The sequence below is a fragment of the Ovis aries genome, chromosome 1 (genome assembly GCF_016772045.2).
Source record: "Ovis aries strain OAR_USU_Benz2616 breed Rambouillet chromosome 1, ARS-UI_Ramb_v3.0, whole genome shotgun sequence".
NCBI lineage: Eukaryota > Metazoa > Chordata > Mammalia > Artiodactyla > Bovidae > Ovis > Ovis aries.
In genome coordinates, this window is record NC_056054.1 from 270,081,629 (window position 1) to 270,109,194 (window position 27,566).

At 48.7% G+C, this 27,566-nt stretch overlaps 1 protein-coding gene across 3 annotated transcripts; it reads right to left on the reverse strand.

The window, feature by feature from the left end:
• Positions 1-250: 250 nt before the first annotated feature.
• VPS26C (VPS26 endosomal protein sorting factor C) lies at positions 251-27,566 on the reverse strand. Of its 3 annotated transcripts, none has more exons than XM_015092705.4 (8): positions 27,043-27,566; positions 15,755-15,898; positions 14,901-15,050; positions 9,030-9,110; positions 6,970-7,044; positions 5,465-5,615; positions 5,116-5,268; positions 251-3,013 (listed from the first exon to the last, which is right to left on the reverse strand). In XM_015092705.4, exons 2-8 carry the CDS (start codon positions 15,893-15,895, stop codon positions 2,931-2,933), a joined length of 834 nt encoding a protein of 277 aa, XP_014948191.1. In that variant the 5' UTR covers positions 15,896-15,898; positions 27,043-27,566; the 3' UTR covers positions 251-2,930. The 3 variants fall into 3 exon arrangements, with proteins under 3 accessions (XP_014948191.1, XP_004003454.1, XP_042094374.1); XM_004003405.5 differs by lacking the exon at positions 27,043-27,566 and adding an exon at positions 26,791-26,914; XM_042238440.2 differs by lacking the exon at positions 27,043-27,566 and adding an exon at positions 21,609-26,654.

Here is a 27,566-nt window from a genome sequence, read left to right on the forward strand (position 1 = left end):
TCTCCATGTCCATCCATGTGGCTACAAATGGCAGTATTTCATCCTTCTTTATGGCAAGTATTCCCTGGTTGAGGAACTAAGATCCCATATCTCAGGATAACTAAACCCAAGAACCGCATCTACTGAGGCTGTGCACTCTGGAGTCCTTGTGCCACACTAGAGAAGCCCGTGTGCAGCAACAAAGATCCTGTACCACAACTAAGACCTGATGAAGCCAAATAAATAAATATTTAAAAAAAACAAGATCAGCATAGATCCAAAGATGATGCGGCTTCCTTTGTGGCTCAGACAGTAAAGAATCCAACTGCAATGTGGGAGAGACCTGGGCTCGATCCCTGTGTTGGGAAGATCCCCTGGAGGAAGGCATGGCAACCCACTCCAAAATACTTGCCTGGAGAATCCCATGAACAGAGGAGCCTGGCAGGCTACAGTCCATGGGGTCACAAAGAGTTGGAAACGACTGAACGGCTAAGCACAACGCAGCAATGAACACAGGAGATGTTCAACATTATCAGTTATAAGGAAAATGCAAATCAGAGTTACAAGATACCACTTCACACCCAGGATGGCTGATAAAAAAGGTGGACAATTACAGGTGGTGACGAGTATGTGAAGTTGGAACCTTGCACATCACTGGTGAGTATGTAAGATGGTGCAGATGCTTGGAAAACGTTTTTGTGGCTCCCCAAAAGGTTAAACACAGAGCCATCATATGATCCTGAACTTCTAGATATATAGCTAAGGGAAATAAAAATGTATGTTCGTACCAAAGCTTGTATATGAACGTTCACAGCTGAATTTTTAATAATGAAAAAGTGAAAACACCTCAAATGTGTTAACTGATGAGTGAATAAAAGTGTGGTGTATCTACAAAATGGAGTATTATCTGGTAATGAACAGTAACACAGCACTAGGGAGATGAGCGGAGATGAAAGGGCAGGAAGACCTCTAGCTTGCTGCCTCTCCTTAGCGCACCAAAATTACAACTGTTTACAGAATAACCATTGAAGAAAAAGACCAGAGCCTACCCGAAAAGATCTTCTACAATTAAAGCCATTCAGAAGGAACCACAGGAAACGTTTTTTTTTTAAACGTTTTATTTCTGATTAACCTCTCCACCTTTCCTGTGGAACGCACGACATGGCTGAGAACTGGAGCCAGGCTCCCATTTCTGCGGGAGCACCAAGAGCCAGAAGGTCCTCCAGCCAAACCGGCCTTTTCCAAGAAAAGCGCAGTTTTAGATTTACGGTTCACGGCCTCTTCCCTTCACCTCCCCTTCCTCCTGTTCTAATGGAAAAGCCTGATCACGGGACACCCCGACTCCAGCCAGGTCAGTAGTGGGACCACTGCCCAAGACACCCAAACATCCGAGTTTTCCTGAACAATCGATGGTGAGGTGTCCCTCGAGGTTGAACAAAATGCTAAAGGAGGCCAGGCTGCTGGCAGCTCTTCAGGTGGTTATTCCCTGAGGGAGAATAATCGTAACATCACTTTTACGTCTGTAACATCGACTTACTTAAGACATTACATAGGAATACAGGTCCCCAACCTTTGCTCCAAATTCTCATTTAGCAAAAAAAACAAACCAAAAAAATTCTCATTTAGCTTCTTCCCCCATCAGAAACAATCTCTACATGCGACACTTCCCAGAAGCGCGGACTCCGTGTTTTCTGCTGGTCTAGCTTAAACGCAGCGTCAGATGGCTGCTGAGGTTGGATACGCATAAAAGGAGATGTATAAGCTATTCTATTTTCTGGGAACACCTTTTTACATGACTTGATGAGTAAGTTGTATCCGCACTGGTGAAGCCCGAGGGTGGAGCAGAGCCCGAGTGGAGTCTGTCTGCCCTCAGCATCAGCGTCACCAGAGCTGGCCTGGGACAATGGAAGGACCACTGGGGCCCCCTCGGCCGGAGCCTGCCAGGCAGGGGTCTGCCGCAGGCGGCCAGGCAGTGTGCACTTCTGAGGTGAACTCACGCGGACCCACGGAAACAGTGGTAGGACTTGAAGGAAGAAATGTGTTGTCACAGGCCCACCTTCCACTGAGAAAATTCCCACGGGAGGCGGGGGAGAAAATGGCTTCCGGCCGACTCCGGACCCCACCCCCACCACAGGTCCTCCAGGCAGGACCGCAAGCTCTCGGAGTCCGGGCCCCACCCAGCACGGAGGGGTGTCTTCGCGCCGGGGGTCCTGCCCCTCAGCACCCAGCCCAAGGCGGGGCGGACCTGCGGCTTGACCCCCTCACAGAACCGCGCACTGGAACGGACTCTGGGAAGATGGCGGCAGGCCACGTCACAGCAGGCCCTGAGAGAAACACTCCAGCGGCAGCCGTGGTCACCAGACCCTCGCTCCCCTGAAGGCAAGACACATCTTCCCCAGGTTCCCTAAAAGGTTTGATGTTATCATGAAAAAATGGCAGGGGAGAAAAGAGAGGAAAACCCATTACCCACTTCGGGTGAGCGGCCCTGCGCCATCCTCGGTGGGCGTGGCCAACGTCCTGAGCCGTGGGCATGAGCGACCGCCTGGGGGCGGGGCGGGCGGAGTGGAGTCCCGGGCACCACCGCTCCACCACTCCCGGCCGCCACCACTCCGGGTCAGGAAGTTTCCTCCTCCCTGACCTCGCTCTCCAGCAAAGTTCAGCCTCTGTTAACTATTTTCTGAACGTGAACAGCAGGTCTGGTCAGGAGGCAGAAGACCACCTGCTCTCTGGGAAGCCATCTGGCCAAGACCGTTAAGAAATCCTGACGCATTTCCAAGGGAAGCTCTGATGACAGGGGCCTCAAAGAAACGCGGAAGGAGGGTCAGACTCTTTCTGATACAGAACCACCAAGAAAGCGGGTCCGTGCTGCCAGCTTCAGCTCCTGGGGTGGGTGGCGGGGGAATGACTGCATTTCCAAGGGCCGCCCTCGCAGTGCACTCCCTTGCTCCTGGCTACATCCTGCAGAGCTTCAGTGGGAAGTTCTCGGTGATGAGGTGGTCGGGGTGAAGCAGCACCACGATGTTCACCTCAAACTCTGGGGGAGAGAAAGGACAGACAGGCTCAACACTCACCGACCCCAGAGGCGGGAACGCCAGCCCCGCTCCGGCTCCGCCGAACTCTGGACAGAGAGGCAGCAGCCCCTGCCTTGGGGCTCTGGACAGAGAGGCAGCAGCCCCTGCCTTGGGACTCTGCACGCGCACCCTCCCAAGCTGCCAGGAGAAATCGGTGTAGGTGGCTACCCGGGCGGGACTGCCTGAGTATGTTGGTCTTCTCACCCTGGGACACTCTGTTAAGGTCCCGCATTCTCAAATAATCTCGTCCTCTTGTCTCTACTGCACAGAATCTCCTAGAATCCCATCCGCTCATCGGTGCGCTTTGGCTTTCTTTTTAACCTGTCCTACCGTCCTGGGTGGACTAGTGGACCCCTTCGGGCTGGCCCGAAGCCCACCGGGAGCACCCCAGGCCAGGCGAGAAACAGCACTCAGAAAAGAAGGCAAGCTGTCTCCCGGCTGTCCCTTTGGAGCCTCGTTTATTTGTCCATGACACCTGTTCAAACCTTCCTCTACCCTGTGTGCTACCTTCAGCACACAGAGGAATCTTTCTCCCCACTCTCTAGGGGCTAAGGGTCAGCACATGGATGACAGGGAAGGGGGTGTCTGAGGAGGGAGCCCCCGAAGAGAGACAAGCCTGGGTCCCTCCCCAGCGTGCAGGGAAGGGGCTGGGGGCTGGCTCCTCCAGGGCCCCCTGTGGCCGGAGTCCCCGCGTGTGGCCGTCGCCTTGGCCTGGCACTGGCCAGGGCAGAAGTGTGTACCGCAGCGGCTGCCATGTTCCCTTCCTCTTTCTGATGGCTGTCACAGGCCGCAACACCCTCTGGGCTGCCCAGCCCCATCCTGCCCTATCTTCCCGCGACCTTGCTGTCTTCCCTGGAGGGGACAGAGAGGAGGCCCGGCAGGCACAGAAGGCCCATAGCAGGACTGGTGCTGGCTTCCTCCCAGTGCGGAGGGCCACAGGCTCAGCTGGGGAGAGCTGTAGGCCTGGCCATGCCCAGTAAGTCCCCCGAGGTGGGCACCATCAGGGTGGAAGAGCACACCAAGACGTGTGCCTAACTCAGGACACGGGGCTCACCCTATTCCCCCTTGAGAACGGAGCCTGACCTCCCAGCCATGAGACGGTGACCCCAGGGAAACGAAAGGCTGCAGCGCTCAATGACCACAGGCCACCTCCTTCCTGCGGGGGCCCCTCAGCTGAAGGGGTGGCCACTGCACAAGCCCCCAAGCAAACAAAACATGAGCCACAAGGACAAAAGCACCACCAATGTCTCTGCTGATGGGCTGAGGGCATTATTTCTATGGAAGAATCATGGGCGCTACATTAAATGCTACATGGATGCTTTGTAAAGTCTGACAGAAATAAGGTGCAGATAGTACAGGTGCCTAATGCATAGTGTAGCAGAAAAGAATAATTTGGGGACCTTTCTTAAAGTTTACATAGCAAAACCAAGTTGAAAAATTGACAGATAAGCTCCTCCTCCTTAACTTAAGAATCAAAGGTGTAGCTGACCCTTGAACAACCAAGGTCAGGGAGGCTCCCACCCAGTCACACATCCACACGGAATTTACAGGCTGCCCCTTATTTGCCACTTCCACCACAACTGCGGTTCTCTATCTGCAGATTCAACCACAATACAAGGTGAAGGGAGAAAAAGCAGGACTGAAAAGTGCATCTTAACGCAACTCAGATCTTGTGGTCCAAGTATGTGTCGTGTGAACACTGAAAACCACCGACTTCCCCTCAGCTGCCATAGCCACAGCCCTTGGGAAGATGACTGTTCACTGGGCTGTCACAGGTCTTGTGTCCCCATCAAATACCAGCCCATCAGAGGGCCGATCCGACCTCCCCACGAGCTTGGCTAGCTGGTCCCTGGCCAAGTTAGTGTCCTTCAGAGAGCACGTCATCACATGAACAGCCCACGCTGTCTCTCGGGGGATGAAGCAAGTTCAACCCTGGGCGCCACCCAGCTGCTCTGCACACAATTTTGTGCAGCAACCAAAGGACTGGGTGCTCCACGCTGCACCCGAGATCAGCAGACCAGCAGATCCATCCCCTCCCAGGGGCACCCCAAGGGCGCGCACGTACCCACTTTGAAGTTGGTGGTCTCCAGCGTTGGGCAGGTGAACAGCCGGGGGAAGACCATGTAGATGGGGATGGAGAGCCCCCGACACACGTCCCCATCGGCGATCTGAATGTTCTGAATCTCTGTGGCATCACGGGCGTAGCCTTCTGCACAGCCTGGAGCAGGGAGAGGGCATCGTGGGGTCAGGACACAGCGCACGTCCATTCAGGCTGAGGCAGCAGCCAGGGACTCTGAGAGAAGGTGCATCAACAGGAGAGTCCCCTGCTGTCCCGCTGGCTCTGCAGGACCCTGGAGATGAGAGGCGAGCTCGTGGCTGTGGGCCAGTGGCAGCAGAGGGTCGGGGAGCCTTACCGCACGTCTCCACGCGCACCAGCTGCAGCTCGATGCTTTTGATGGCGGCCTCTGAGCTCTCCACCACCAGCTCTCCCGTCAGTGGCTGTGTGATCACACAGCTGGTAGAGTTGAGATGTCCTCTGATGAGAAATTTGGGGAGCAAGGCCCTCTGAAACGAGACAAAACCAGACACGTCAGGAATGGGAGGTGCCGGGGGAAAAGGCTTGAGCCACTCTGGTACAAAGAAGAACTGAACACAGTCTGGAAATTTACACAAAACTCACTGGGAGCCTGGCTGACAAAACTGACAAAAATGGACAGCAGCACTTACAATAGTCTGAGTAACAGACGGAATGATTCAACGACTTATCTATAGACCTAAGGCGCCTGACAAAGACCAGCTCTCTCGCCAAAGCAGCCTGCCTGCCTGCCTTAGGTCTGCACAACTCCATCTGACCAAGTGCCATGACATAAGAATGTCCGAGGGACCTTCCCCGGTGGTCAGTGGGTAAGAATCCGCCTGTTAACACAGGGGACACGGGTTCAATCCCTGGTCCAGTAGGATTCCACATGTCGTGGAGCAACTAAGCCAGGGTGCCAGGACTACTGGGCCCGCGCCCTAGAGCCTGCGCTCGGCAACAAGAGAAGCCGCTGCAAGGAGGAGCCTGCACACTGCAAGAGCGGCCCCTACTTGCTGTAGCTTGAGAAAGCCCTCGCAAAGCAGTGAAGACCCAGCACAGCCATAAATAAGTAACATTTTAAAAAACGTCTGAGGAAGTTGACAAGAGTGTTTAAGGACTACCTGTCACCAAGAAAAAAAAAAAAAAGATAATCAATTTAAAAGTGTTCCCAACTACGCAATTTTGAAAAGCCAAGGAGAGATTTACTTTATTTCTGAAGTGAACAACCTTTCTTCCATGCTGGACTACACGCCTATGGACCTTTTCTCTTTGGACAGAGGAATATGGCCGTGGGTGAGTGATGGTGTGGTGGGAAGAACAGGTCTGAGGAGCTAGAGACACTGCCTAGCACGCCTTCCTACGGCGAGGTCCCAGTTACTGAAGTCAATTCAGAGTTTAGAACACACCGTCCAACAGAAACATGAGGTGAGCCACAAGTGTGAAGAAGCGAATGTGCAATTTAAAATTTTCTACTAGCCACTTTAAAAAAAGAGGAAACAGGCGAAATTCTTCAGTATATTGAAAATACTGTCTCTTCCACATGTAATCAGTATATTACAATCATACATGATGCTTTAAATTCTCTTTTTTCCTACTGAGTCTTTGAAACCCAGTCAGTACCTGACAACTACGGAGCCCGCGTGCTGCAACTATGAAGCCTGCACAGGCTGCGCACCGCAAGAAGCCACTGCAGCGAGAAGTCTGGGTGCTGCAATGGCGGGGGGCGGGGGGACGCAACTAGAGAACGCCTGCATGGGGCAGTGAGTCCCAGCACAGCCAAGACGATGAGAAGGATGGAAGGAAGGAAAGTCGCCCTGGTGCCGCGTGTACAGAGCACGTTACCTCTTTGACGTTCTGTAAGGTGTCAGGTGTGATCGTGAAGTCCACAGGGCTCGGAGTCCATTTCCCCTTCTGAGGCTAAAACGGGGAAGAACTGAAGTCAGCAGAGAGTCCCACAGCTCCAACTTGTTTTTCCTCGTTTCCGGAAATGCAAGGCAGCACAAGAACGGGAGACCTTGGTGCTAAGAGGCAGGGTGCCTGGGTTCTAAAACATAGTTCTACCAGGAAATAAGGCTGTGTCTGTCCAATGTCTTCATCCCCGACAAGTTTCCGCATCTGGAAAATGGGGGGCCCGGCTTCTTTGTCTCTAAGGTCCCTTGCAGGTCCAGAATTTAAAAGCAGGGCGGTATTGCTGGGAGACGTTTATTTGAAGCTGTCTCCGAGAATAAGATTGTACACTGAAGTGTCTCTGTGACGGGCCCGTGCAGTGCCGTTGTGGCCCTGGACCCACTGCGCAGGTGAGGTCAGTGAGGCACAGATGGCTCACCTGGTCACTCAAGTCCAGAGCAGAACAGACAGTCAAACCCAGGCACCCTGGTTCCACAGCTGGAGCTGTTAGCCACTCAGCTGTACAACTAACCTCCTACCAGGAAGAATCACACTGTAAGGCAACAGATGAATTATCAGCGTTACGGAAATTTGTTAACAATGACCACCTCCATCACATAGGCACAGAATCCATCAACGCAGCCAGGCTTCCTGGGGCCTGCCCAGTGCCTTTTACTCAGGTTGGGGCCCAAAGGCCACTGAGGCCCCGATGTCGGGGGAGCCGTGGAGGAGAAAGGCCCCTGACCAGCTTGCCCACTTTACTCACCAAAAGCTTACTCTCGGAAATAGTGTTCTTGAAGCTACTCTTTTTACTAATAGCTTCATGAACATATTCTTTTGTGAATATATTTTTCCTCACAGCACAGAAAGGAATATTTAACTTGTCAACTGTGGGTCATGGCGTAGTTTGGCTTCTAGTGAAATTATTCACAGAGACCATGATCCCTCGGGGCTAACTGTGGGTGACCCCCAGGAGCAGGGAGGAAGCCCCAGGTGGCTCTGCCACCGCCACCAGCCTGTGTGGTCACCGGGCGCCCAGCCCCAGGCAAGGGGCTGAATTTGGGCTTATTCTTCACAAAGGTGGAGGCTCTTTTTATTTAAGACATGAAATGGCATGTGGTTTTTTTTTTAAGGGAGTAATCTACATGAAGAAGAAAATTTTTTTAGCTTCCATTTGAAAACCCTTGATTGGACAGAAGGAAAACATCTGTTTCTAAATGAAGTGACTTCCAAAAATGAGAAATATTTTCATATTTTTTTTTAAAAACCATAGCACTGAAAGAAACATCTACTGAAAATTTAGAGAGGGAAACTACACACAATTGAAAATCCTAAAAAAGTCACAAAACTGATGCAAGGGCATCAGTGATTTCACCGATCTTATGCGCACAGGCTCCCACATCTTCTCTCAGTCATCACTAAGGCAGCCGTGGACATTTCATAACAGGGTCCAGAGGCCCTGCCCCAAAGGCCTGGAGAACTGAGACACAGGGACACCAGGGCTGTGGGCATGAGTGCCAGCCCCGACATGTCCCCTGGGGGGAGGGGACCTAGCCCCCCCAGTTAGCACGTGAAAGGACCGCTTAAGGACACTCTGTCACTGTAGAGTCCTGGCAGAAGGTGTCTGAAAAGGCTCTCCCTGCCCCCTCCCCAGCACCCCAGCGTGTTCCTGCCTCATGGGCCAAGAACGCAGGGCCCTGGCCTTCCTATCCCGCAGCCGGGCACGTTTCTGCCAGATGTTAGCGGAAGCGGCCTCGAAGGAGACACCTCAGGCACAGCACCCCGTGGGCTAGGGGCATCGCCCGGCGGGTCTGGCCCAGGGGATGGCATGCACGCTGCTACCCTGCTGCTGGCCAGGCCGGGAGAATCATGCTCCCCCGTCTCTGACGAGTCCCGGGGCCCTGTGCAGCAGCCACGGAGCATATGCAGCTAACTCGCTGCTGCTAAGCGGGTGCAGCCCCAGGCCCCGCGGGAGAGTCCTGCTACCAAGCCCAGGGCCCCTGAGGGCGGCTTACGGTGGAGTGGACGATGAACTCGCAGGTCTTGGTCAAGTCCTTGGCCAGCAGGGACCGCCGCATGTCACAGCGCAGGGTGTACTGCAGAGAAAGGCAGAGAAGACGTTCTTGAGAGGGTCTGCTCTCATCACAGAATCACACACAGACAAGGTTCCGCCCCATTAACACGCCATACAAAATTAGTCTACAGACCCGGGGGAGTTAACGCTCAAAATGAAAAGTATTTCTGTAATAGACACCTCAGCCCGTGCCCAGGGCCATCCTATAGCTGGACCCCTGGGACGGGTGCAGAGTCTCACGGAACCCCACCTGTCACACGGGGAAAGACCCGTGAGGCAGAGCTGCGCATCAGCCTCCCTGTGTGAGCCCGGACAGGGAACACGGCCTCTCTGAGCTTCAGCTTCCTGCTCTGGAAGATGGGGACACCAATGCGACTTTAGTGAGGACCTGGTGAGATGACGAGTCAGGGCTGGCACGTCACGGCTCTGGGTGAAACAGCAGCGACTTTATAGAAAGGATGAGAAATCATAGCAGCAGAGCTGCAAACCCTGGGGCATTGAGACTCACAGCCAACGAGGCAGACGCCCCGTACCTTCCGCAAGACAGGCCCTGTGCCTTGCGACAGGGAGCCCGCCACAGAGCTGGGCGCCAGGCTGGAAAGTCGGCCTGACTCGAGACTGTCCCTTCCCATCCTGTCCATGGCAGCGAGAGACTGCTAACAAAACTCTATGGCACATTACTGTCTTAAACAAACAAACAAAAATCGCGTACGTTTAATAAAGCAAGCTAGTGTTTTAATCATCTCGGGAAAAACATTACAAATAATTTGTAGAACTGGAACCGTATGTGTCGTGAGTCAAGAAGTTACGACTATTATGACCGACCTGTCCAGGTTAAAGAAGAACTATGTACTTAAGGTACTTACTATGTATTAAGGTTCTCCTGGGAGATGAAACTTTAGAAAAGAAATAGAAAAGAACACCGTTGTCTACAAGGGCCTTTATATGTGTGTGTGTATAATCACAATCATATATATATATATATACACACACACACACACATATATACATATGTTGCTACTGTTAGTTGCTAAGTCGTGTCCCACTCTTTTGCCAACCAAGGACTGTAGCTCCTCTGTCCGTGGATTTCCCAGGGGCAAAAACACACACATATTCTCTATTGAGATTTCGGTCTGGCCTCCCCAGCCGGACTAGCTCAGCAAGGACTGCACTACACACGCGTCTGTTCCGTTTGCATGTGAGACACACGCACGTGTATCTGTGTAATCGTCCTTCCTGTACAGCCCACACGCTATGGGCAGTATTTTGTTGGGCCTGCCTGGTCTCCCTGATTCTTTTCCCAATGGGAACGACCCTTCCTCATTTTCAGCCTCAGGGGTTTGGGAGGGCTGGCTTCCCCCAGCCCACGCTGGTTTGGAAGTGACCAGAGCCAGAACCGCTGCTAGACCAGGGGAAGAATCTTTTCTGCAGGGGTGGCCAAGCCAGGAGAATGTTCTCTGCCACTAAGAACGCCGAGCTGGGGGCTGACCGGTGTCCCCTCTCCCAGCCTAGACAGTCCCCTGGAATCGTGAGTTCCAGGATCCAATGTCCCTGTTTTGGCTAAGCCAGTTTGAGCGAGATTTCTATAATTTGTAAATGAAAGAGTGTGAATAATGGGTACCAACTGGGTCACTAAAGGTTTTTTTTAAGTGTCAAAGCAGTAATTGGTAATATAAGGCAGCTGGTGATGAGTGGGAGAGGGCAGAAAGATGGAGAAAACAGGAAAACACCAGTGTGTTTTAGGAATTGCACGGAAACCTGGGTTCGATCCCTGAGTTAGGAAGATCCCCTGGAGAAGGGAATGGCTACCCACTCCAGTATTCTTGCGTGGAGAATCCCACAGACAGAGGAGCCTGGCAGGGCTACAGTCCATGGACTCACACTGGCAGGGCTACAGTCCATGGACTCACAAAGAGTCAGACATGACTGAACGATTTTGACTAAATTCTTTTATGGCACTTTCTTGATTAATTCTGACAATACAAAGGTAAGGACGGTTGACATAATATACAGATAGTCACCATGAATTCATTTGTTTAATCATTCAGTGATTATTCACTCGCCACGTTCTGGGTGCTGGGAACTAGGCTGAGTAAGTACTTCACAAAGAGACCTCATCAACCCCCAGGAGGAGAGGTCATAAAGGCCATCTGGTTCACAGAGGTGGGATCTGAGTTTACACCTGCCTGCGGCAGACACCCACACTCCAAATCTTTATGCAATACGGTAACTCAAGCCTGGGTCTGTCTGCTGCAAAGCCCTGGATCTTTTCACTCCATCTGGATCTTTCCCAATTATTAATGAGTGATCTACATGGCAAGACCTACAGGAGGTTAAGGAGGGTCAGACATGAGCAGGGCTCCAGAGGAGGTGTAGGAGTCGATTTCTTCTTTGGCCATGCTGTGTGCCATGTGGGACCTTCATTCCCTGACCAGGGAGGAAGCCAAGCCCCCTGTACTGGAAGTGTGTAGCCTTAACCACTGCACTGCCAGGCAAGCCCCAAGATGCGATCTCTTCTGACTGACAGTAAACACACCATGGAGGGGAATGAGGAAAGAAGACACAGGCCAGCAGATTTAAAGCAGACTCCTAGAAGGGATATTTTCACCATAAACAAGGAGGACAGGCATCTCGATCATTTACTGCTGAATAAACCATTTCAGTAGAAGTGTGGGTACCACTGTACTTTGTGTTAACAATATAAAACCCCACTAGTAGGGCCACAAGAGTAGAACAAAAATAAAACTACCCTGTGATTTAAACAACTTTTCAAGGAAAAAGTGGTTGTACAGAAGACGACTGGCAAGACTGACAGCTTCCTCTATGCTCCATCTACAAATGAGGATGAGAGATGGATGCAAACGTGGCTTAGGAGAATCAGAGCAAATATGATGGAACCCTCCGCCTAAGAAGTGACGAGGAAGCCAGGCCCTGCGAGCAAGCCAGGCCCTGCGAGCTGGCAACCTACTACTGGCTACATTTTAAATCCTTTATGTTGTCAGGCTTTTTACTATTTTTACATTACAGTGAAGTGAAGTCGCTCAGTCGTGTCCGACTCTTTGCGACCCCATGGACTGCAACCCACCAGGCTCCTCCGTCCATGGGATTCTCCAGGCAAGAATACCGGAGTGGCTTGCCATTTCCTTCTCCAGGGGATCTTCCCAACCCAGGGATCGAACCCAGGTCTCCCACATTGCAGGCAGACGCTTTAACCTCTGAGCCACCAGGGAAGCCCCACAATACGGTACCACAACGCAATTCCAACAATAAATGAAAAGTGTCTCTGCACCGGTATGATTCGAGAAAGACTGTTGTTAAGGCTCAACAAGAACACCTTCTCTCCCAAGTGACACACCCGGGAATCTTCACAGAAAGTGTGATGAGTCCTGGCACTGAGACGGCCATGCCCTGTGGGGCCACGGTGGTCGCTGCCCCTCCGGGTGGCACCTGCCCACTGTCCAACCAAGAGGCTAGAAGGCCTGTCCAGAGACTGAATGAGTGCACGGATGAATGAGAACGAGACCAGGAAGTCGCAATCCTGGTGTCTCCCAAGACGCACGCTTCTCAAAAGAAGCAATGACGAATCTGAGTTAAGAACTGGGAATTAGATGACACTGGAGAATTTCTGTTCCTACTGAGAGGTGTGAAAACGTTAATTGGCGTTATGTAGAAAGAACGTCCCTATCTCCTGATGATTTTAAGATGAAGTGTCAAGATTCTGTAACTAACTTTGAAATGATTCAGAATACAGATGAAACAAAGGTGGCAAAATTCTAATAAATGTTGAATCTAGGTGATAAGCAAAAGAGTGACCAGCTCTTATAAATATGAGGTTGAGAGGACATCTCTATGGTTTCAGAAATTTATGAGATATTTGGGGAGGTGCAGAATTCCATGTTACAACATTCTGAGGTTGACCCTCAAAGTGGTAAAATCTAATGATCTAAATAAACCAAGGTCAGGGTGATTATTTACTAAAGAATTAACCACATGCTAACTCTCCTTCTGCATTTGAACTGGTTTCCAGCTCACACACAGCTGCACAGGACCCCCAAGTTTTTGTATTTTCATCTGATGCCCTTCCAGGCACTATGCGGAAAAGGGTGAGACTTCCAACTTTATGTTAAACAAATGAATCTTTTAACAAGAATGCTAACCACAGGAAAAGAAAGTGACAAGTAAGAAGTATGACCACAGAAAATTGGATGTTATTCTATTGTTTCTAATGAATGTATGCTTCTATTAGTAAATAGACAGCATCAAGGAAGAGCTGTGTGGGTAAACCAGGTTGATGGCGATTCTGACAAGAGAAAAAAAAGTAATTTTGAAAATGCGATGTTTGAGAGATTTTCTGCAAGGAGACCCAACCAGTCCATCCTAAAGGAGATCAGTCCTGGGGGTTCACTAGAAGGCCTGATGAAGCTGAAACTCCAATACTTTGACCACCTGATGTGAAGAGCTGACTCACTGGAAAAGACCCCGATGCTGGGAGGGACTGGGGGAAGGAGGTGAAGGGGACAACAGAGGATGAGATGGCTGGACGGCATCACTGACACAATGGTCATGGGTTTGGGTGGACTCTGGGAGTTGGTGATGGACAGGGAGGCCTGGTGTGCTGTGGTTCATGGGGTTGCAAAGAGTCAGACATGACTGAGCGACTGAACTGAACTGAACTGAGAGATTTTCAGTCTTGCCAAAAAAAAAAAAGCACTTTTCATTCACTTTCTTTCATGGTAAAAATATTCTGCATCTTGAAAGCAGGTCAGAGGACTTGGGTCTCTACACCAGCGGTGTGTCTATGCAAGTGGATCCTTTTGAGTCCAGGCACTTTACTGTCCCTTCTTATGAGCGGCCCGAAGCCCTCAGAGTATTTACTGCTGAAACAGGTGCACTGACAAGAAAGGACTAGAAAAGTTTTTGTACAGAAAGATATTTACTGCAACATATTACATCACACTACATGTTTCTTTTTGACCAACCTTTCAAGCCATTCATAAAACCCACATGCACACAAACCATGGGTTAAACTCTCACGAGTGTTTGGAGGATTTTTATTTTTAAAGCGCTGCATTTTACAGCAGGGGAATCATCTCTACCAGGACCAAATTTCAGCTAAAACTTAATAAATCAAAAAAATTTCCTAACTGCCAGCCCTCTTGCACACACGTGAGACAAAATGCTTTTGTCTCATCCGGCGAGGGACCGGCTGCAAGGCTGATATCACAAAAGTACCTTTCTTTCCACTGAATAAAGGAAAGGCTCTTTTTCTCTCGCTCTGAGTCATGACTCCAAACTGCGCCTGAGACAACAATGGGGACTGTGACAGACATCCTGAACCGGCAGAGGTGGACAGGAAGTCATAAATCCACCTTCCCCCCCACTCATTTACACGGGCTCTTCAATAAAGAATACAGGCCTATGTCAGAGCGGTAGCCTTTGGGTATGAAACAAAGAGATATTTATACGTTCGAAACAGACAAGTCAGTGCGGGCACCAGAGAGGCGTGAGGGCCTATCTATTTCCAACAATAAAGCACCCCCGACAGCGTCGGCGTGGCCTGCACAGGGCCCCAGAGAAACGGTGGGACTCCTCAGGAGAAGCTACGCTGTGGGCTCTCCAGGGTCTCCATCAAGGATAATGGTCGTATTTACATACACACACTATGTTCTGCAGGGCAAGATGAGAAATCAGTACAGAACACAGGAGGGGCTTAGCAATGCCTACAGCGTTAAGTTCTTGGGCCCATTTATTTACGAACTTTCAGTGACACAAAGAGCAAGCTGTCATGCACAAGAGAAGTCAGGACACGCACCTGGATGTTGACGAACACGCCATGGTACGTCTCGTACAGAACTTTGTTACTCTTCACGTGCAGTGGAAACTCGAAAGGAATTTCTGTTTTGCCGCCGGGAAATTTTCCTGGCTTCACCATTTCGATGGTACTGTTGATGACCTGGATGGGCTGCAAGGGCACGTGCAAGTCGGTCCATCAGTCCGCGCTCCTTGTCACATGCCTGTGGCTAGTAAATCATCTCCTGGGAGATCCGCACCCCCCCCCACAACTCTGGAAGTGAGTCCCTCAAGTGCTGACGGAGGAAAAGAAAAGAAAGCTGTGGGGACGTGTGGACAGGCCCTGAAATCTGCATGCTCTTTGTGAACCCTTCTTTCCCCTTAACTCTTCCTCCTCAGAACTTAAAAGAGTTAAATCTGCCCTTCAGGAAAAGGAAACTCTACATACAACAGAAAGTTTACATCCTAGAACACAGAACCACAAGCGACAGGAAAGAAGGGTTTCACCAGCGTTTTACCTGGACGCAGCTGGACTAAAATAAGAGTTATAATAACAGTTTTGCTTTAGGAAGGTGAGAGGTGAGAAGGCCCAGGCACAACTTCCCAGAGGGCTCTGGGCTCTGTAAGGGCTGAAGGTATCCCCCTCAAGTCCCCCTAACCCTGTCTGATGAGAATAAACACAAGCAGACTTTTGATAACAGCATAGATTCAGAACCAAAATATCTGCATGTGTTTTTTCAGTCTGATTACTCAGTCGTAAAAGCATGCCTGCCACCACTCCTAGCAAACAACAACGATGAAGCTAAGACACCACGTGCACACCAACCCCCAACATTTGGAAAAGGAGCTACAGACGTGCAAGTCAGGCATTCTTACCTTAACGGAATTATAGAAGGCTTCGAACACTCCCACGCTCTTGGCACTGAGCTGCAGGTTCACGGTTCCTTCCACCGTCAGGGAGAGGCCCTGGTGCTGGACCGAGTCCTTCCCAGATATGACCACCACCCCGGAGAGCATTTCCTGGGGAGGGGAGACAGCCACCCGACACGTTAGCACGGTTCTTTCATCCGCCTGGTTCACTAGCAAAGTTGGCCTCTGGAACCATCAACGTGGTCCAAGATGAAGACGCTCAGTGGGCACTTGTCACAGAGATGCCTGGATGGCATGGTGGGGAAGGCCCGGCCCTGGGGAGGGTCCAAGGGGGTGCAATCTCATCCCCCCACCACCTGCTGGACACAGGTTCCCACTGGAGAATCCCAACACAGGTCCGGTTTCAAAGGGGCAAAGAGCAGGGCCTGGGGGGATGGCAGATTCAGAGCCGCCAGGCACAGGAGCGTGTATGACGACCCCCTCAGAAGGGTGACACAGGGAAGACCCTCCTTTACCTTCTTTCTCAGTGACGCTAAGATGACGACACACTGGCAAAGGCATGAGCGGCTCAACAGCATGTCCTCTGCCCAGCGAGCCTGGCGGCCACCCTTCAGCACCCTCCGTCTCCGTCCCCGCCCCCGCCCCACCATCCTGCTTCACAAGCTGGTGCACGGTCCAGCACGAGGACTCCGCGCCAGACCACCATTCACTTCTCCGCAGACACTGAAGTCAGAGAACACACACATTAACCTCACTCCTGCCTGTCACCGCGGACGTGACAGTCTCCACCTGCGATGGGGGTTTGTGTGCAGCAGGGAGCAATGGGGTGCTGGAGAAGACTCTGGAGAGTCCCTTGGACTGCAAGGAGATCCAACCAGTCCATCCTAAAGGAGATCAGTCCTGAATATTCATCAGAAGGACTGAAGCTGAAGCTCCAATACTTTGGCCACCTGATGTAAAGAGTTAACTCATTGGAAAAGACCCTGATGCTGGGAAAGATTGAAGGCAGGAGAAGGGGACGACAGAGGATGAGATGGTAGGATGGCATCACCAACTCGATGGACACGAGTTTGGGTAGACTCCGGGAGTTGGTGATGGACTCCTTGTCCATCAGCCTGGCGTGCTGCAGTCCATGGGGTCGCCAAGAGTCGGACACGACTGAGCGACCGAACTGAACTGAACCGAAGAGAATCCACAGCAAATACAAAACAACACCTTTCTGAAATGACCTTCATGTCACATGGTGACATGATGGCAGAAAAGGAAAAAAAATGCAAAAATTAAAAATGACCCCACAGATCTAAGTATTAAAAAAAAATCTGTTCTACTGGCATTTAAATCTGTTTACCTTTTATTTCCTATAGTCATTGGGTGAAAAAACATTCACTGAGTTTTCACATTGTGTGCAATTAGGGGAGCAGGGGATATTCTATGTATCTTGAAGTGAAGTGAGCTGAGTGGCTCAGTCATGTCTAACTCTTTGCAACCTCATGGGCTATACACTCCATGGAATTCTCCAGGCCAGAATACTTGAATAAGTAGCTGTTCCCTTCTCCAGGGGATCTTCCCAACCCAGGGATTGAACCTAGGTCTCCCGCATTGCAGGCGGATTCTTTACCAGATGAGCCACAGGGAAGCCCTCTATGTCTCATAAATATTCTAAGTATTTTGGTTTTATTTACTGCTCCCCACCCCAAAGCCCCAAAGTCTAAATTAAAACAAACAGTATCAGCTCCATTTTAAGCAGAATTCAAGATGTAGAACACATTTTGTTCTTAACGTTAAGAAGCTCATAAGCAAATTTGCATGAAAACTCTTCTGAAATACTAATTTAACTTTTAAATTTTTAATTAAAATTAGTTCTATTAACTTTTGTACAATAGAATGAAATAAAAACCTAATTTTTCATCATTTAAATCCACTAGTATATTTTTTAAAATATATGTAAAAGTATAGTGTCCCAGAATTGAAACCGGACAATACAGTTTCACAAACTTTATCAATTAAACAACACATTAGCACTTGGTTCCGCTTCTATTTAATTGTAACATTTTCAGCTAATCTCATGGGAACAGAATCTGAGCTGACTACTGAATGCCACAGTATAAGCACAATATCAACGGAACGGTTTCCTTCCTTAATCCCTATGGCAGAAGAAGGAAAAAGCGGTGAAGTACCTGGGAAATAAACAGACTAAAAATGCTACCACTCTCTTGTCATTCTTAATTTCAACTAAGAAATGACAGTAGAGAGAATACAAATTAAGAAAATGTGTGTGTGTCAGTTGCTTAGTCATGTCCGACTCTTTGCGACCCCATAGACTGTAGCCCACCAGATCCCTCCGTCCAGGAGATTCTCCAGGCCAGAATCCTGGGGTGGGTAGCCATGCCCTTCTCTAGGGGATCTTCCTGACTGAACCCGGGTCTCCTGCACTGCAGGTGGATTCTTCACTGTCTGAGTCACCAGGGAAGCCCATGGTACAGTCACAAAAACTGAACAAATGAGCCTGCAAATGAGGCCAATAGGTCTTATAGGTCTTTCTTCAGGGAAAAAAATAGCAAAGCAAATAACTAATCAAGAAATAACAAATATCAAAGACACAGTAGTAATTAAAATAATAATAAAAGAACACATTGTTCAACTGCATATAAGTAAATTTGAAAAGTCAATAAAGTGATTTATTTTTCTAGGAAAATATAATTTATCCAAACTAACTCCAAAGGAGATGGGAAAGCTAAACAAACAAGTTAGAAAAATTAGAAAAAGTGACACACGAGTCCCTCACGCCCACAAAGCACCAGGCCTAGAGAGCTTCACAGATCATTCCCAAATGTGTAAGTACAGAAAAAACCAATATTAAACTACTCCAAAACACAGAAGAAGAGTTTCTGTTTAAAAAAGTTAAGCAAATACAACAACACTAAAGTAAGACAAAATCCACACACACCTGACCTGCCTCCTGAGAAATCTGGATGCAGGTTAAGAAGCAACAGTTTGAACTGGACATGGAACAACAGACTGGTTCCAAATTGGGAAAGGAGTACGTCAAAGCTGTATATTGTCACTCTGCTTATTTAACTTCTACGCAGAGTACATCATGAGAAACGCTGGGCTGTAAGAAGCACAAACAGAATCAAGATTGCTGGGGGAAATATCAATAACCTGAGATATGCAGATGACACCAACCCTTATGGCAGAAAACGAAGAAGGACTAAAAGAACCTCTTGAAAGTTAAAGAGGAGAGTGAGAAAGTTGGCTTAAAGCTCAACATTCAGAAAACGAAGATCATGGCATTCGGTCCCATCATTTCATGGCAAATGGATGGGGAAACAATGGAAACAGCGACAGACTTTATTTTTGGGGGCTCCAAAGTCACTGCAGATGGTGACTGCAGCCATGAAATTAAAAGACGCTTGCTCCTTGGAAGAAAAGTTATGACCAACCTAGGCAGCATATTAAAAAGCAGAGACATTACTTTTCCAACAAAGGTCTGTCTAGTCAAAGCTATCGTTTCTCCAGTAGTCATGTATGGATGTAAGAGTTGGACTATAAAGAAAGCTGAGTGCTGAAGACTTGATCCTTCTGAATTGTGGTGTTGGAGAAGACTCTTGAGAGTCCCCTGGAGTGCAGGGAGATCCAACCGGTTCGGATTTCCTAACGAAATCAGTCCTGAATATTGATTGGAAGGACTGATGCTGAAGCTGAAACTCCAATACTTTGGCCACCTAATGTGAAAAACTGACTCACCGGAAAAAACCCTGATGCTGAGTAAGACTGAAGGGGACGACAGAGGATGAGATGGTTGGATGGCATCACCGACTCAATGGACATGAGTTTGAGTATACTCCAGGAGTTGGTGATGGACAGGGAGGCCAGGCGTGCTGCAGTCCACGGGGTCGCAAAGAAACGGACACAAATGAGTGACTGAACTGAACTGATCAACATGAAGAGAATTTTAAGAAGGAAGATAGTGGGGTAGAAAATTAATATACAAAAATCAAGAAGGCAACACGTACACAACAACAATCAATGAGAAAACATGTTGGAAAAAACTATTTTTTTTTCAAAGCAAAAAAAAAAAAGGCTTACCTGGTGGCTCAGTGGTAAAGAATCTGCCTGCCAATCAGTTATGGTTTTCTCTGGATATACGGTCAGGAGTGGGAACACTCGATCATAGAATCGCTCTATCTTTAGTTTCTGAGGACCCTCCATGCTGTTCTCCATCATGGCTGCACCAGCTTACATTCCCAGCCATGGTGTAGGAGGGCTCCCTTCGCTCCACATCTTCTCCAGGTGTGCTACTTGTAGACTTTTTGAGGATGGCCATTCTGATCAGTGTGAGATGGAATCTCATTGTAGTTCTGATTCACATTTTTCTAATAATTAGCAATGCTGACCGTCTTTTCACGTGCTTTTTTACCCTCTGTATGTCTTCTTTGGAGAAATGTCTATTTAGATCTTCTGCCCATTCTCTGGTTGGGTTGTTTTTTGATACTGAGCTCTATGAGACTTTAGTATATTTTAGAGATGAATCTCTTGTTATTCACATCATTTGCAAATATCTTCTCCCATTCTGTAGGGTTTTTTTTTTTTTTTTTAAATGGTTTTCTTTGCTGTGCAAAAGCTTATAAGTTTAATTAGGTCCCATTTGTTTATTTTTATTTCCATTACTCTAGGAGATAGATCCAAAAACATACTGTAGAGATTTATGTCAAGAAGTGTTCTGCCCATGTTTTCCTCTAGGAGTTTTACAGTATCCAGTCTAACATTGAGGTATTTAATCCATTTCGAGTTTATTTTTGTGTATCATATTAGAGAATGTTCTAATTTCATTCTTTTACATGTAGCAGTCCAGTTTTCCCAGCACCACTTATCAAAGAGACTGTGTTTTCTACACTGAATATTCTTGCCTTCTTTGTCATAGATTAATTAACCATATGTGCATGGGTTTATTTCTGGGCGTTCTATCCTGTCCATTCATTTGTAGTTCTGTTTTTGGGCCGGTACCACACTGTTCCGGAGCTTTGTAATATAATCTGAAGTTAGGGAACTTGATCAGTAATCCTTGGGCCAGGACAAAATTTGCTGCAACAAACACCAAACGGGCCACTAATGAACACTTTCACCGTGTCCCAGGGTTCAAACAGCCTTGGGTAACTGAAAATACTTCTCATGCATCATGTAAGTGTTGGGAAATGATTGAGAAGACAAGCCTTTTTGGGAGTATTAGATAATTAGTGAGAAAAAAGACTCACTTAAGGTTTGGATAACTGCGTTCCTTAAAAGGTTCATACCTCCCACAAAATTATCCTGAGATTCCTCCTAGGTCAAAGTCCTAACCCAAGGATCTGCACCAGCATTCACTAAAACTGACCATTAATGTATCAAGAATCCAGCAGAATACTGAGGCTTTTTACACAACATCCTAGCTTTGCAATTTTTCTTCAAAATTATGAACTGGCATAATAATGATTTTTCCTCTTTTAATCTTTTTCTTAAAAAACAAGAAATTACATGAAAGCCAGTAAGACACAATGCAAACCTTGATATTCTTGTAGTAACAGTAATCAGCCCACTGTGCACAAATTCCTCATCACCGCAGCCTGGCTACGCTGGGCAGTAAACCTCCCACTGATGTTTTCACAACCATAATATTGAACAGTGTCATTTTCATGAGTATGTGGGCCAGGATTTCAGAATGTAAGACATTCCGAATTTATAAAAACAAACGAACCATATTTACATTACAAAAATATTTACTGCAGGGTTCTTTGAACCAATAAGCTCCTCTAGTACACTGAAAATACAGTGTAATGTACAATGCATTTGAGTCAAACTTTTGGTTCAAGAACACACCTACCTCACTGAGCAAAGAAGTACACAGGGATGCCAAAGTCACAGCCAGTTTGCAGTGGGGACGCATCCAGCAGTCACTGCCGTATCTGATGAGCATGCGCCACGCCATGTGTGAGGTGCACGAACAACGAGATTTACATCAGTGACTGAAGTCATGGAAAAGTGTGGCGCTACCACCACCTAGCATTTGACCCCTCCCTCACAGCTCAGCTGGTAAAGAATTCGCCTGCAAAGCAGGAGGCCTGGGTTCAGTTCCTGGGTTGGGAAGATCCTCTGGAGAAGCAAAAGGCTACCCATTTCAGTATCCTGGTCTGGAGAATTCAATGGACTGTATAGTCTATGAGGTTGCAAAGAGTCGGACATGGCTGAGCAACTTTCACTCCACTTGGGTCTGAAGCTATAGTAAATATCTTCAAACATTATCTCATTTAATTCTCACAACAAAAGTCTCTGAGTAGGCTCAGACTCATCCTCCAGATGAGAATTAAGACCTGGAGAAGTTGCACTTAGGAAGAAAAAGCCTTCTTTTTTTAAAAGGGCTACAATTTAGAAAGTCGAACAGCCGATTTATGAAGTTAAAATATGAAAACGAACGAACAAACAATAAACATGAGAAGAGGGGAATAAACCCAAGGAAAAGAAAAATATTCCGGAAAGACAGGTAGCAAAGTCTCTTTAAAAACTCACTGACAAATGAGATGAGGGTGAGCAGCTGTAAAAGGTGGGGAAATAAGAATAAGAGAAGCCAGTTTGTGGACTTGGATGGCTTTGCCAGTGTCTCCCAGATCCTGCTCTCTTTGCTTCTATTGTCTGTTTCTTCTGCTGGAAACAGATAGGGCTGAGGGGGTGGGGGGGCAGAGGGAGACCCCGGCCCAGCACTTAGCTTTCAACACCAGGTTGGAGCCTCGCCACCTCAATGAAGCTCCAGAAGGGCCCTGCCCCCACCCCCCCTCAAACAACTACACCTCCCTCTGCGCTCCCTTACACAGAGACGCACCCCTGGAGCACAGGTGAGGGTATGCTTACTTCTATCAGGAGATCCACAGACACGGGTTGAATAAATCTGCTTTAACAGTCTAGAAAGAATGAACTGATGATGATGTGATGATATGGAAAGGGGTGCACATCCAGGCTACACGGTTCAGCAAAAAGATGAAGTTTTGCATCTGCGTGCGAGTCTGCGTACACGGGCCACTACTGCTCACAGAAATTGTCTGGCACAAGAACACACGCAGAGTCAACAGATCCCTCCAAGGACAGAAAAAGGGTCGGAAAGAGGAGGAACCCGACTTTTCACTTCCCAGCCTTTTGTAAAATCCTGTGTTTATATATTTTAAAAAAAATGATTCAATTGTGATTTGGGGTGGCGGGGGGGGGGGGGGGGACAAGCACTACCATCTTGAATGAGCATCCTTTTCGAGGAAAACCACCTAAATGACAATTTTAAAACCCCAGTATAACTTAGCCTCTCGGTGTCCACAGAACCAAAACCGTTCTCACATGCTTCCATAATAACTAAGAGCCTGAAAAGCACATAAACAGACTCAGGAGCCCACGTTCTGAGGAATTTCCGTTTCACAGCATCTCTTGGTTTTTGACGTCTGGTATTAGTAATGCATACATCATCTATAGGAAGGACTGATCCTGAAGCTGAAACTCCAGTACTTTGGCCACCTGATACAAAGAACTGACTCCTGGGAAAAGACCCTGATGCCAAGACTGAAGGGGAGAGGAGAAGGGGACGACAGAGGAAGAGATGGCTGGATGGCATCACCGATGCCATGGACATGAGTCTGAGTGAACTCCAGGAGCCGGTGATGGACAGGGAGGCCTGGCGTGCTGCAGCCCATGGGGTCGAAAAGAGTCGGACACGACTGAGCGACTGAACGGAACTACTTCTACCATACCTTAAAACAGAAAACATCCCAGCTGCTGTAACATCTCGGAATAAAATGTGTCATCTTTTGAAGGAAAATAATAAGCACTAAAACTAAATGTACACATTGCCTGTCCCTGCCTCCCCCCCTTTTTTAAATTCTCTTTTTTTTTTACCTTTTGACTGCACTGTACAGCATGCGGGATCTTAGTTCCCTGACCAGGGATTGAATCTTTAACTCCTGCAGTGGAAGCACAAAGTCTTAACAGCTGGACCACCAGGGAAGTCTTCCCAATTTTTACTTTTGGTATTTTCCAAGATACAGAAAAGTTAAGAAAATACAAAGTACCGAGAAAACTGAAACCCTCACACACTAACAGTAAGAAAGTAAAACTATGCAGGTGCTTCAGAAAACTGTTTGGAAGGCCTTTAAATACTAATATAAAGTTAGCACTGTTGAGTCACTAAGTCACGCCCAACCCTTTGGGACCCCATGAACTGTAGCCCACCAAGCTCCCCTGTCCATGAGATTTTCCAGGCAAGAAGTCTGGAGTGGGTTGTCATTTCCTTCCCCAGGGGTCTTCCTGACCCAGGGACTGAACCCACATCTCTTGCACTGATGGGTGGGTCCTTTACCACTGAGCCAAAGTTAGCATTCAGTTCAGTTCAGTCGCTCAGTCATGTCCGACTCTTTGCAACCCCATGAATCGCAGCACGCCAGGTCTCCCTGTCCATCACCAACTCCCAGAGTTCACTCAGACTCACGTCCATCGAGTCAGTGACGCCATCCAGCCATCTCATCATCTGTCGTCCCCTTCTCCTCCTGCCTCCAATTCCTCCCAGCATCAGTCTTTTCCAATGAGTCAACTCTGCGCATGAGGTGGCCAAAGTACTGGAGTTTCAGCTTCAGCATCATTCCTTCCAAAGAACACCCAGGGCTGATCTCCTCTAGAATGGACTGGTTGGATCTCCTTGCGGTCCAAGGGACTCTCAAGAGTCTTCTCCAACACCACAGTTCAAAAGCATCAATTCTTCAGCATTCAGCCTTCTTCACAGTCCAACTCTCGCATCCATACATGACTACTGGAAAAACCATAGCCTTGACTAGAGGGACCTTAGTCGGCAAAGTAATGTCTCTGCTTTTGAATATGCTATCTAGGTTGGTCATAACTTTTCTTCTAAGGAGTAAGCGTCTTTTAATTTCATGACTGCAGTCACCATCTGCAGTGATTCTGGAGCCCAAAAATATAAAGTCTGACACTGTTTAGCATATTACCCAGCAAATCCACTCCAAGGTATATATCCAAGAGAAATGGAACATATGTTCACACAAAAACCTGTATTAGATTAATGCTGTTCAAAGCAGCATTAATCATAATAGTCAAAAAGTGAGAACCACCCAAATGTCCATCAACAGATGAATGGATAAATAAAATGTGATGTATCCACACAACAGAATACCACTGAGCCATGGAAACAAATGAGGAACCGATATCGGCTACAGCAGCATAATGTGTTAAGAGTTCACGCATAAGGGAAAGCAGTCAGTCACAAAAGACCACAGATTGTATAATCCTATATACACGACCATGTCCTAATCAGGCAAATCCACTGAGACAGAAAACAGGTCTGTGATTGCCTGGGTCTAAGAGGGAGAGGGAATGAGGAATGAAGGATTCTGGGTGCAGGGTTTCTTCTGGGGAGGGGGGATAAAAATGTTCTAAGACTAGACGGGTGTGATGGTTGCACAGCTCTTGAGTATATTAAAACCACTGAATTATACACTTGAAAAGAGTAAATTTTATGGTATTAGAACGCAATAAAGCTTTTTTAAGACATCAAATTAGACCCATAAGGCTTTCAAGCAGAGTCAGCAACTGTTAGTATGTCGGCACTGTTGCTTTCTTTCTCCCCACATGCACACACGCACACACACACACACCCATTTATGACCAGGTCATTTAAAATTTAGTTATTACACTTCACTCCTAAATACTTCAGCATGTAGAGGAGTCGCCCACATAACCAAAATATGAACATCAGACTGGGGGAATTTAAAGCTCTTATTTAACATATAGCCCATATTCAAATTTATCAAAAATTAGGTATATTTGGTTGTTAGATCCCTGTCATCTCTTGAATCTTAAAAAATAAAAATGTCCTGTCCTTTTAATGACACTGACATATCTGAAGAATCCAGGCCAATAAATGCACAGAATGTTTCTCAATTGTGAATATGCCTGTTTCCCTATGAACTAAGAAAAGTTAGGCATTTTCGGCAGGAACACCACATAGCTAAGTCGTATCTTCCTTCAGTGCTCCCTACCAAAATCCTCTTTTATTGCGCCAGAACGTGTCAACTACGGTGGTAAGGTGGTATCACCGCAGGTCCTGGTTAGGACAGGGACTGTCCGATTCCTGCACTATAAACGTAGCTTTTTCCCTCTGTAATTAATAATCTGGAGATAATCAAATTGTCTTGCATCTGTGTAAACATTTAGTTTCCTCAATGGTCTTGCCCCCAAAGGCTTTAAGCATCCCTTTTGAGCCCTCGCTGCATTCACGTGACCAACCACTCCTCTCAATTTTATTCCACATACTCACAGTGTTGGCTGCGATTTCAACCCGGCTGCACAGGGGCCAGAATCACAGGGGTCTCTAGGTATGAAACCCCGGTCAGCGCATATTCCCAGGGCAATAGATTCTGATTTAGTTACAGTAAGGGTTGAGATTGCCCGAGTTAGAGGGAGAAAAACCTTGCATTCTCCTTTGGCAAATAAGGAAACTGGCGCCCGAGGAGATTAAGAGGCTATGGCACAAAACTTGTTTATGGCATCGTTAAGGTTTTTTTTTTTTTTAATTTGCATTTTAACATGCAATTCCTTCAGTCCCCAAAACCAGAGAAACGAGTAACTTCTGTACCGCCTACAGAGTGTATTTCTACTTCCAAGGTTACATCTGTCTTTCTGGCCCTAGACCTTTGCATTCCTCTTACAAGCGAGAAACGGAGCGTCTGGTGGTTGAGCTCCTCGGACCGCAGTGCTAAGTCACAGTTCAAGCCCCCGGCCAGGCTGGATGTCCAAGGGGCCAGGCGCCCTGCACGCCCCCCAACCGCGGCGGCAACCCCGGCGGACGCCGCTGCAGAGCAGCCAGCCGCGCAGGCGAGACGCACCTGGCGGGGGACGCACCTAGCGGAGGATGCACCTGGCTGCTCCCACCTGACCCGGACGCACCCGCCCAGGAAAACTCCAAAGTGTGCCAGACCCGAGGAGACGACAGAACCTGTAGGCCCGCCCACTCCCCCACTTACCCCAGCGTGATAAACCTTGTTCGCTCTTTTAATCTTAATGTCCAGGGTGGTCCCCATCGTGAATACTCCGCCTCGCACACCACTTCCTGCCGCGCGTGACCGAAAGGCAGGGAGGACTCGCCCCGCCCCTCCGCCCGGGGCCCCGCCCCCTTCTCCCCTCCCGCAGCTGCGTCACGTGACCCCGCTCCCGCGGCCAGCGCGACACCCCCCTCCCCCCACTCTTCTTCCTTCCGGCGCAGGGGCGGGCCTTACCGTGGGTCGAGGACTGTCACTCTCGGCCCGGCCTCCCCCGGGCGTGAGGGGCGGGATCGAGGAAACCCCACCCCTTCCGCAAAGACCAGTCTTGACGCCGGAAATGCCTCTTCTTCTCTCCCGTTGACCGGGGGGAGGGGGTAAACTCGGCTCTCCCGGCGTGCCCCGCGCGGGGAGGGGGCGGGGCCAGGGACGCGCCGAGGGCGCAGCCCATGCCCGCAGGCTGAGGCTCCCGTCAGGCTGTGCGGCGCGAAGCGGCGCTAGGCTATTGCGTTGCCTTCAAGGAGGTGATAAGGGAGACTGCCTTCTCTTCTAATCCCTTCCTCTAGTTGCTTCTAGTCCTCCCACCCTCCAGCTTCCTTCCGGCGGCGCTGAGGCCATAGGCCTTGTGTCCGTCCTCGACGAGGCGGTCCTCCCTGCTCTTTCCACAGCCCCGCGCTCCCGACCTGCAAAGCGGTGACTGGCGGGTTTCCCCGACACCCCCGCCGGCGGGCCACAAGGTCTCGAGGGAGCGCGGGCGGCCT

What these genes read in the sequence shown, in the direction of transcription:
- VPS26C (XM_042238440.2), bottom strand. Translation starts at nt 21,713, where the DNA reads ATGGCGTGGCGCATGCTCATCAGATACGGCAGTGACTGCTGGATGCGT. An exon ending in CCTTCTATAATTCCGTTAAG is followed by an intron (nt 15,051 to 15,754) that starts GTAAGAATGCCT and finishes GTGCCCTTGCAG; the next exon opens with CCCATCCAGGTCATCAACAG. An exon ending in AGTTCATCGTCCACTCCACC is followed by an intron (nt 7,045 to 9,029) that starts GTAAGCCGCCCT and finishes TCCCCGTTTTAG; the next exon opens with CCTCAGAAGGGGAAATGGAC.